Source organism: Diachasma alloeum, unplaced genomic scaffold (assembly GCF_001412515.2).
Source record: "Diachasma alloeum isolate Michigan unplaced genomic scaffold, Dall2.0 Dall_scaffold_00314, whole genome shotgun sequence".
Classification (NCBI taxonomy): domain Eukaryota; kingdom Metazoa; phylum Arthropoda; class Insecta; order Hymenoptera; family Braconidae; genus Diachasma; species Diachasma alloeum.
In genome coordinates this window covers 166,047-177,379 of record NW_021680453.1, presented here as the reverse complement: position 1 = coordinate 177,379, position 11,333 = coordinate 166,047, and the positions used below count along the sequence as shown (strand labels likewise).

Here is an 11,333-nt window from a genome sequence, read left to right as displayed (position 1 = left end):
CTGATTTTTCTTTAATAACGAGAAGTATTGAATTTCGATAATTGAATTTTTCCCTATTTTTACATGCAAGCATCATTTGCCTATTGTCAGTAGATCATGTCATAGCGAACTGCCCTATTTGTATTAAAAACGAGTCAACAAATCGTCAGATTAACAAAAGCGTGAAATCATTCGCTTCAGGAACGATCAGAGTATCTACAGTAATTTTGGCACGATAAAAGTAAAATTGGTTCTGTAACGGACATGTAAACTTTGCAGTGCCTTCTACCACCCAATTTTAACCCATTTTCACTCATTTTTCTTCAGTTTATGAAAATTAATTTCTCGAAAAAAATTTTGTTTCTTCTGGAATGATTTCTAGATAATTATTCTTTCGAGAACTTTTTGGTTTCATTCTCGGAGATTTTTTTGACGTGGATACGTCTATGTTTTCGATAGGGGGGTCATTCCGAACGTGCCTACTGACTGCCAGCGCCCCTGGTGGCCGGCGCCCAAACTAACAGGCGTCTTTCTCTCTCTATATATATACATATAATATCGACACTGCATGCGTAGTCAGCTGTTGTCAACATTGTATTTCTCGTCTGTTGTTTACGCTGAATATTCCGTGATGCCGTACCGATGTAAAATTCCCAATTGTGCAAAAGAATCGAATCACACATTTTTTTCTTCTCCCAATCTATTGATTCTCTCCAATGACACGCACATTTTAATTACTCATTACGACAGCAGAGGACTGCGGTTTCCCCTCCGTCACATAGACGTATCCACGTAAAATCACGGCTGTACAAAGCTACAGCTACCTCAAATTTTTTTTACGAGTTATCGCTATCCAAAGTGCGTAGCCTTAAATTTTGAATCCGACAATAGGCTATAATTGATCTGAAGGGTAAATTCTACACTCAGCTTTATTTGCTGAACAAGTCTTGCTGCACCCGGACCTCAGAATATTGTAGACGTAACAAGAATAAACATGAATTATCAATAGAGTCAGATTCAACCGAATTCATCAAAAATGCCTCAATTTCCAGAAACGAATTCCGAGTGGTTGGTTTCGAGGTAGAAGCTCGATCAGTCGATTACACCCAACTAGAGTTCGAAGGCAACAACTGTCAGCCCCCAGGTCAAATCGGCCCCCAGTATGTCAACCTTAAGGGCACAAGACTCCTCTTCTTCTACTCTGTTGAGTGGACAGAGTCCGACGTCAGTTGGGCTAGCAGATGGGACATTTACCTAGGCATGAGTGACGTCGAGATTCACTGGTTCTCGATCATAAACTCAGTGGCCGTGGTTGTATTTTTATCAGGCATCCTCACGATGATCATGGTGAGGACTTTGCGAAGGGACATTGCTCGTTACAATGCTGGCGAGAGTGATTCCCTAGCTGGATTGGACGAGTCCATCGAGGAGACTGGCTGGAAATTGGTGCATGGAGATGTCTTTCGACCCCCCACCAACTCCAGGCTATTTTCAGCTGTCATTGGGAGTGGAATACAGATATTTTTCATGGCTTTGATTACAATATTTTTCGCCATGTTGGGAATGCTCTCCCCTGCGAGCAGAGGAGCTCTAGCTACATGTGCTATTTTCCTGTATGTTTTCTCAGGACTTGTGGCTGGATACTTCTCAGCCAGACTCTACAAGACGATGAGGGGGAGAGAGTGGAAAAGGGCAGCTTTTCTCACAGCAACTCTGTACCCCGGGATTGTCTTCACCACTTGCTTCTTCTTGAACTTCTTCATCTGGGGAAAACACAGTTCTGGGGCTGTTCCATTCACAACAATGCTAGCACTTCTTTGTTTGTGGTTTGGAATATCCTTGCCACTGATTTATCTGGGGTACTTCTTTGGGTACAGGAAACAACCCTTCACACATCCTGTTAGGACTAATCAAATACCCAGGCAGGTGCCTGATCAACTGTGGTACATGAATCCAATATTATGGTAAGTAGCAATAATGTTCATGAAGTTGCAGTTTTTTTTTTCATTTTCGTTTCTTATTGTTGAAGGCTTAGAAATATACACGATTTATTAACACTATCAGTAATTTTCTCTTAATCTGAATTTTTACATTTTTTTTTCTCGTCTAAAGTTCAGCATGCGAAGCGGTAAAACAGTTTAAATTGTTTTTGACTATTAGCCAGTTTTCAATGAAAACCTCGCAATATAAGGAAGATAAAAAAATTTTTGTCATCGCCTTTTTTGTAGCCCTCAATTCGCTCTACAAAAAAGCTCTGTTTGGAGGGAAAACTGAATTTAGGGTGGATTGGGAAAGGGGTAGTGGAAATGCCGGTGAAAAACGAACGCACTGAGTCTATAAAAAATATACTGATTTATTCGGTGGAATCGAACCACCTTAGCGTCACTTGTTACACTCTATTAATTGTCCCTTAAATTGATTCAAACTGTTCTGAATTTAACACTGGAGATTTTCTGAACAATATACTGAATAATAGGAGACTGTACTGAGAATTTAAATAGGAGATGTACTGAGAAAACAAAATGTCTCGAACGGGTGATGTACTGACGCTGTTCGGACAACCGAAAGTAGCTTTAGAAAAACGATATACTGCTCGCTCAACTCATTTGCTACGACTCTCTACGACTGACTGCCTGTAACTAACTCTGAGATTCGGTGATTGACTAGGCCTGACCGTTGACCCGAGGTTTCCCGAAGATTTTTGTAAGTGGCCGATCTGTGGTCAACCGTTGATATACTGAATTTTGACTGCGTTTCAAACAAGCTCATTGCGAAAATTTCGTTATTTCCCTTAGGACCGGCGCACAATCAAAAAGAACAGGGAATTGAGAACAAACATTAGGAACAAGAAATAAAGAATAAATTTCAACATTATGTAATTAATGTTTCAACGCACAATAGAGGAATAGGGAATATAACCAAGGAACAAGTGTTGGAATATAGATATAAAATATTGTTTACCTGCCTCTTCCTCATGGCATTGGATCATACATACCCGAAAAAATTTAGTGAAGTACAAAATAAAATGCAGGCGGATGAGGATAAAAAGCAAGATGTTGATGTCAATCGACAGTGTAAAGAGGGGGATGAGTTATTGATTGAGTTGATTCGATCCTATCCGCATATATGGGATAAAAAAATCCCAGATCTCGATTTATGATTTGATTCGTTGCTCCACATTCATGAACAGAATTCACAATTTGATTGTTTATGTCGCGCCGTGCAATAAGTCGAGTTTATCGCACGCTGCGCTTCGCGCAGCCTGCTCAAAACTCGACTTCTGCACGACTTGACATAAAATATTATAGAGCACTCGGTAATAAATTTCGTTTTCAACGAATGTGTAGTTTACAGGCCGAGCCGAAGGCGAGGTCTGTACACACATTCGTTGAAAACGAAATTTGTGCCCTTGTACTCTAATGTACTATTATTTGGCAGTGATGCAATATTTGAATGTTTATTTGCGAGTGGCGAACAGAATGAATTTTATTGCGCATGTCATCTGTGTTTATATTTTTTGATTGTGCGCCGGCCCTTAGGTTCGGAAATTATTAAACTGATAATTTCCCTGTAGCCTGTCAATTGTTTTCTACGAATGTGACAGATATTCCTCACATTTTGGTGAAATGTATCCCGTAACCCCGAACACTGCACCCTGATCGGCCAAAATCAGAATTGAAGAAATTGTTCTGCGAATACCCCTTGACCTTCAAAATTCATCGGCTATTTCCCTCAAGTTTTCCTGCATATCAACGATCGGGATCAGTTTTGCAGACTAAAATCCTGAGCGCGCAGCGCGAGGGATTTTACTGCAAAACTGATCCCTCTCGTTGCTATGCAACAAAACATTCGGGAAATATCCGATAATTTTGAAGGTCTTGGGGTATTATAGCCGACAATTTTCAGCCTCCTTGGTTTACCCAATCAGAGTGCAGTATTCGAGCTCACGTGACATTTTCACGTCGGTGTTATTTTAATAATTGTCCAGGCTACTAGTGAATTATGAAAATGATGATAATTCCACAGTTGCCTGTCAATTGTTCTTTCTGATTTGGACATTTTAATTTGTGAAAAAAAGCTTGTGGGAGGTTGCGTTAATTTGATTCAAGATAGAGTCATTCAAAATGAGTTGATTTGGTCAGAATTCTTTACGAGAAATTGACAACAAGATTAACCATTTTTTTACTTCTGTGATATGGTCGTGTAAAATGCCACATGACCTCAACCCCTAGAGGAAGGGAATTCTCCGAGTACCCCTCGACCTTCAAAATTCATCGGATATTTCCCTCAAGTGTCCCTGCGTACCAAGAAATGAGATGATTTTTCTGCAAAACTCATCCCTCTCGTTGCTATCGGGAGATATTCGATAATTTTGAAGGTCTCGGGGGATTACAACCGAAAATATTGTTCATTATGAAAGTAATGAGAATTGTCCAAAGGATATTATTGATTATTAAAGTAGTGGATAATATTGTTGGATTTAATGTTCAATGCGATGTTATTGATTAACAATAATATAATTATCTAAATTTTTTTATCTTTGATGAAGCAAAACCTGTAAGTTAGGGTTGTATGTTGTTAGGGTAAGAGTATGAATTGTGTGATATTATTTTCGAATTTTTGTTGCAGTACGTTAATGGCTGGCATTCTGCCATTTGGAGCAGTTTTCATTGAATTGTTCTTCATCCTTAATGCACTGTGGGAGAATCAGTTTTATTACCTGTTCGGCTTCCTCTTCCTCGTCTTCTGCATTCTCGTCATATCATGTTCACAGATATCCATCGTTATGGTTTATTTCCAGCTGTGTGGAGAAGTAAGAATGTTTTTTATTACTAATTTGTGAATGAGATGAGATGAGACAGCAATTCATGTTTAGATCATTTCATGAATATTTTGAAACGAAGAGGATGAAGAGATTTTGTCAAGAGATGTTTCTTTAATTCGAGACAGTCTCTACGAAGTAGTTTCTTAATAAATTTGCCTACACCATTTCCTCTCGGAGATATATACAAGATAACATAAAGTTGATTCCCATTGATCTCTTTTCAACTTTATATTTTTCTTTTGATTAATTATTTTGAGAATCATCTTGGAAACCCATAGATTTACAAGATTTTGCCAGAAGATCTTTTGTTATGGCTCGTGAAAGTAACTCTAAGGAAGGTCGTTTGACTAATTCTCTGTACATATTCCTTTTAAAGATATTTACAAAATAATATAAAATGTCTGCAAATGAGTGAAGAGGTTCAGAGAACAATATTCGAAGAGCCTTTCTATAACTATGAAAATTTATGGCGGGAAAAGTCTTGTTAAATATTTTGAACCTCTCCCTTTCGAAAATATTTGAAATAGACTTACGTGAAATAGATTTCACCTGGTCCCTCTTGATCTTCTCCTCCTTCTTTAACTGATTGTTTTAGAAATTTTCTTGCAAACTAAATGATCTGGTAGAATTTTCGACGAGATCTTTCCTTGTATTCCTTTAAGGGGTCTCCGCAGTACTTTTGGGTAAAATATGACAATGTGCTTGCGAATTAAATATATCAAATATTGATCAAAAATGTTAAAAAGGTATTTGTAAAAGGAATTCTAACTACTTTTATGGTTTCGTTCGTGTTTAATTAATTCTTCAAATTGCGCCTTAGGGGCGGGTGGGGTAAAATGGACACATTTGAGTTTTTTTAAAATGTTCATCACGTATTGAATTGCTCATGAAATGGAATAATTTTATTTTCCAATAGAAAGAACAATGATTTCTCTTTGTGATGAGCACAGACGGAGCTCAATTGATAAATCTTTTTCTGAGTTATGAATAATTTAAAAAAAAAATCAAAAGTGTCCATTTTACCCCATCCTCCCCTATACACAACCTTTATACACGCTACTTTGTCCCATACCCCTCACACTGTTGACAATGTGCTAGCCAGCAAAGGAAGCTAAATTGTTCTATATTAAGCCCTAAAAAATATGGGCACGAAGTCCCATTGAGTTTTATCGTTGATTTGTTCAATAAATTAATAATAAAACTACTATGGTGATGTCTGTCATTATCCAACATACGCCATGTTTGATGTCCCGTCTCTCTCGAAACTAACCTCACTAACTTGACTATTTCACACTCCACTCACCCGCGCGCCAACCGCAACTGAGGAGACACCCTTAAATTCCACATAAAAAGGATCCTTTCTTCCTCGCCCACTTTCTGATCACATTGAGTTTTCAATCAATGTGAAAATATCTACCAATTAATTCCCCTGAGCCCTTTCTTTCTGAAAACAGCATTCAATATCATCGAAAATCCTTTGTTGTACCTCTTGAAATTACCTCTAAGAGGCCTCTTGGCTAATTCTCTGAAACTATCAATTTTAAAAATATTTATGTCGCGCCGTGCAATAAGTCGAGTTTATCGCACGCTGCGCTTTGCGCAGCCTGCTCAAAACTCGACTTCTGCACGACTTGACATAAAATATTATAGAGCACTCGGTAATAAATTTCGTATTCAACGAATGTGTGTACAGACCTTGCCTTCGGCTCGGCCTGTAAACTACACATTCGTTGAAAACGAAATTTGTGCCCTTGTACTCTAATGTACTATTACAAACAAATCCATTATATAATTTTTCAGGATTACAGATGGTGGTGGAGAAGTTTCATAGTGGGTGGCGGTTCAGCAGTTTATGTACTAGCATATTCAGTATTCTACTTTATGACAAAACTCGAGATAACCGAATTAGTGCCAACACTGATGTACTTTGGTTACACAACACTCATGGTGCTTACCTTCTGGCTGTTGACTGGAACTATTGGATTTTTCGCTGCATATGCATTCATTCGAAAGATCTACGCAGCCGTCAAAATCGACTAGTCAAAATTACTGCGTCATGTTTGTTTTTAATTTTCAAATCAATCTCTGTCGTGAATCATGTCGAAAGTAAGTGGAGGCCAGAGAGAATCCAGCCGAATTATTTATTTTTTCGGTAACTTGGACAAGTCCAAATAAGAGAAATGAAGTAATATAGGGAGAGATAAGTTGAATATAATAGATAACAATTGAATGTCGGAGTTTAGGGACTTTGTTAACATTATATTTTGTAAAATAATAACTTTTTAAGAATAAATATTTGTATGTGTGCGATGACCAGATGAATTGGAAGTTCAGGGAGGGAGAATATGAGGTACAATATTCTAGGGATCTAGTATCTAATAACAAATTTAATCGAGATGAATTCTACAATGAGGTGATAAAACGTTATGGCTAAAATTTGACGAATTCGGTAATTTTGTATTTAGCTAAAAAATGAATATGTTCAGGAGAAAATGTCAAAACATTATTTTGAAAGATATAAAAATTTGAACAAAAAATGTCTGGCAATAATCTTTCCAACAATTGTATATTACGAAAACAACTGTAGTTAGCAAGATGCCAAAAATCCTGGTTAATGATGCATTTGTATTAATTACGAATTGTCTTAGCACAGAAAATCATGGGAAATTTTTTTGTACCTGACACAACTTTCTATAAAAAATATCGCTTGATATTCAACAAGATCTGAATAAACCATTGTTGTGCTGAGTTTTATCACTTCACTGGTGAAATAAATTTTTCGCATACTTGAGAGAGAATAATCGTGTCTGCATCGAGTACTTATTATTCTGATCATTTGAGAGTTGTGTAAAAGGAATTCAATCATTGGCTGAATGAGAATAAAAATATCTAGAATAAAGAATTTTCTTCGCCAACAATTATTTATTTTATGTACGCTGTCATGCTGTGGAGAGTGCTCGTCAATGATCATCTTGTTTTTCTCCATACTGTTGCACCGAGATTATTGTGTACAAAATTGAAGGAATAAAATATCGAGGACATTAAATCATATCAATAAAATATTTATCAGTGGAGTTTCAAGAAGTTGTGACGATTCATCCTTTGTTTTGATTTGATGAGTAAATAAATTACGATGAAAAAACCACCAAAGATGTAAATGGATATCACAATTGATTCTTCTGGCATGTAACATTTTGAGAGAGCATAGTTGTTAGGAATGAAGACACCCTGCAACAAAAATAATAGTTTCAACCCCTCAATAAATGACTTCATAAATACCTCTAATAATCAAAAAATAACGAGAGATTTTTCCCATGGTCAATTTTATGGTCTACAAAAAAGTATTGCAATTCTTCTCAAAACTAATTTCAAATATGTCAAATATTTGAATTATTGCATGCACGATAAAAACTTTATACAAGAAGCTTTCGTATCAAAAAATTTCATTGATTTTCTATTGAACTTCTGCTGAAATCTTATTAGTTTTTCGGTGACTGTTGGAGAACTGATTAGCTTCCCTTATTAGACAAAAATCAAGAGAATATGAGCGTTTTAAATTTTTTGCATTTCATTTTTTTCCCTCCTCATGAGAAAAATCGAGGAAAAAATCTAAGAAAATTTAGGTCGAGGAATTTCTATAGAAAATATCTTCATAGAATAAGTTACGTAAAAGCCCGCAGGAAAGCTGCACAATTTTCCAATACAATTAATAGAATTTTTAATCGAATAAAATCACTCTATAAAACTCTCAGTATATAAAAATTAATACCTACAATTTTCAGTATAAGTTCAATAGAGATCCGATAGAATTTTCTAGCGACTGGATTTTTGTTGAAGGTTGGAAAAGATTCTTGCAACTCGTCAAATCTCTAGAATACAAATCTTTTGACATCTTTCTCTGAACCAAACAGTTTCCGAGATGTGCACAAAATAATTAATATAAAACTTGTCCACTTTCCTACTTCTAAACGGCACGAATGCATTTGTCTTTGAAAATACTAGGTTTACAAACAATGTTAGAAGTTCTTTGCAGCCTATAAAATTTTCTACCGAAAATATTTTTGCACAGCTATTCGTCAACCTAGGGATTTCAGAGATATTTACAAAAAATCTCCATTGGTATCTACGAGTTCATCTGCGAAACTACTAGATTTATTTGAAAATGTCAGGAGCCCTTCCGCGTAGCATATCGAATCCTTCACAACAAAAACTGTTTTACATTTTTCTCCAACCCCAGAGATATTCACAGAATAATTCATATAAAAATTTCTCATTTTCCTATGAATTAAAAATTTTCCACACGGAGAGAAATATTCAATAAAAATTACGTATCTTTTCCATAATTCCGGAGTGAAATGTGGTTGTAGGAACTTTTACGGAACTGTCACGGAATTTTTTCAGAGCGTTCCGTAATTTTTATCTGAATCTCCGGTGAAAAATTACGATACCATCAATTAAATTTTCTGAGTCGATTCCGTAATGGGTGAGCGAATTGTGAGTTCCGTAATTTTTATTGAACATTTCTCTCCGTGCATTTTCCTATGAACTAGCGTATGGGGCGCGCTACGCGCGCCTTTACCCAGGGTATGGTTGTCTATGTTTCTTTTAGCACAAAGGTATGGTTCCGAGCAAATTCATGTCCGGTTCAATTTTATCTATTTGTTCTGACCTTTTTTACTTTTCATATTTGATTTACAAAAATAAAAAAATTATTCTTATTATTATTACTTTTATCGTCGATTTCACACTTTTCCTTTATTTCGTGATGAGTTTTTTTTTCCGTCAATTATTTAGGAATTATTTAGTCATCATTTTTTATTTAATGCTCTTCTACTGAAGTTGATGACTTATAGAAAAAAAATTAATTCAAAAATTCAAAAGAAACTAAAAAAACTTTTTTTAAAATACAACATCATATAATTTCTATATACAGGGTGTCCCATTTGAAACAATGCACCCAAATATCTTCTAAGGGGGGCAAGTGACAGGAAATTTTCAGGGACATAAGTTGTAGGGTTCCGAGGAGGACATTTGATGCATGCATTTTTTTGAGCTTTCAGGATCATACTTGCAAGCTGCAAGCATAAGGAGCTTTTTTTTAAATGGCAATCGCATTTTTTACCCCAATGAAACTTGTTCTCCTTGATGAGTTATTTTCAAATACCTCATCATTCATGTGAACTCCTTTAATTTTACTCGGAGAATGCGACGAAAATGAGTTCTGTTATCAAACTAAAGATTCAGACTTTTTTAGCGTGAATCATGTGAATTTAGCGTGAATTCATGTGAATCATAGCGAGAATGGCAACAGCTCATGGATCATCAGGATTAATACCTTGTTGTTGTGGTTGTTGTCGAAAAGTTCGTCCTCTCCTACAATTCCTTTCAATGTTCCGAATTACTGCATCTGTGGGATGACGTCGGCGATTAGGGTACCGTTCTCGATATGTCTGGGCAGCGGCTCGATAGACTCCGCGGCACTCTCCTAATATGAGTAAAATATCGACAATTTCACTCGCTGAATACATCGTGATGTGTTCAATGAAATTACAGGGATACTAACCCGATTCTGGTTGAATTTGAACTGTTTCGAATAGCAGAATCCTCGAGGTAATGGGGAATTCTTTGTTATTGTTTACATTTCATAACTACGGTTGGTAAATGGATTAGCAGAACAATTATCTACGCCAAGACGCGTCAAGGGTGTGTGAATCTTTAGTTTGATAACAGAACGCATTTTCGTCGCATTCTCCGAGTAAAATCGAAGGAGTTCACATGAATGATGAGGTATTAGAAAACTACTTATCAAGGAGAACAAGTTTGATTAGGGTAAAAAATGCGATTGCCATTTAAGAAACAGCTCCTTGTGCTTGCAGCTTGCAAATATGATCGTGAAAGCTCAAAAAAATGCATGCATCAAATGTCCTCCTCGGAACTCGACAACTTATGTCCCTGAAAATTTCCTCTCACTTGCCCCCCTTAGAAGATACTTGGGTGCATTGTTTCAAATGGGACACCCTGTATATATATATATATACAGGGTGTTTCAGAAGTACATGTACCTCTGAATACCCTAGGATCAGGGGGTGATTCTGAGCAGAAAAGTCCTCTTGCACTTTTTGATCAGACTCACCCCTAAAAAGTTATTGGCAATTAAGGGTGGGCCAATGGGGAGTGATTTTTAAGCGGGCGCACATAAATATGATATGCAGCATATGTCTGTGTGCCCGCCCCACCATTCTACGAGACAAAAGAGCGCAACGATATTGCTCTCTCTCTCTCTCTCTCTCTCTCTCTCTCTCTCTCTCTCTTCGCTGGAATGACGAAGAGGGGAGAATGAATGGGGGAACGTAATTCCCCCTCCACACGCAATGGAAGGACGATCAACCGATCGTCTTCCCATTGGTTACAACGTCGAGTGGCGCGGGGAACGCGCGTCTCAGTTGAAAATTCATCCCTCCCCCCGAATTATAGCTAAGGAATGAAACTTGTGTCACTTATTGAGTATTAAATGCTCAATTCAATGACA

At 36.9% G+C, this 11,333-nt stretch overlaps 2 protein-coding genes across 4 annotated transcripts in view; one reads left to right on the top strand and one right to left on the bottom strand.

The window, feature by feature from the left end:
• Nucleotides 1–1,031: 1,031 nt before the first annotated feature.
• On the top strand, nucleotides 1,032–7,949 carry LOC107039972 (transmembrane 9 superfamily member 4; the record flags this gene model as incomplete). The annotated part of the gene is given in 3 exon segments (XM_015259852.2): nucleotides 1,032–1,943; nucleotides 4,609–4,792; nucleotides 6,605–7,949. Coding segments are annotated over 3 exon segments (1,336 nt in total), but the record flags the coding sequence as incomplete, so codon positions are not given.
• The window catches only part of LOC107039974 (metallophosphoesterase 1), a 58,263-nt gene continuing 53,966 nt past the window's right edge, over nucleotides 7,037–11,333 (bottom strand). For 2 of the 3 annotated variants that reach the window (XM_015259854.2, XM_015259855.2), the window contains exon 5: nucleotides 7,037–8,032. In XM_015259854.2, coding sequence (XP_015115340.1) covers nucleotides 7,871–8,032 — 162 coding nt within the window. In that variant the 3' untranslated portion in view covers nucleotides 7,037–7,870. Of the gene's footprint in view, nucleotides 8,033–10,139; nucleotides 10,290–11,333 lie in introns of all 3 variants that reach the window. The other variant, XR_001460991.2, reaches the window with a different exon arrangement.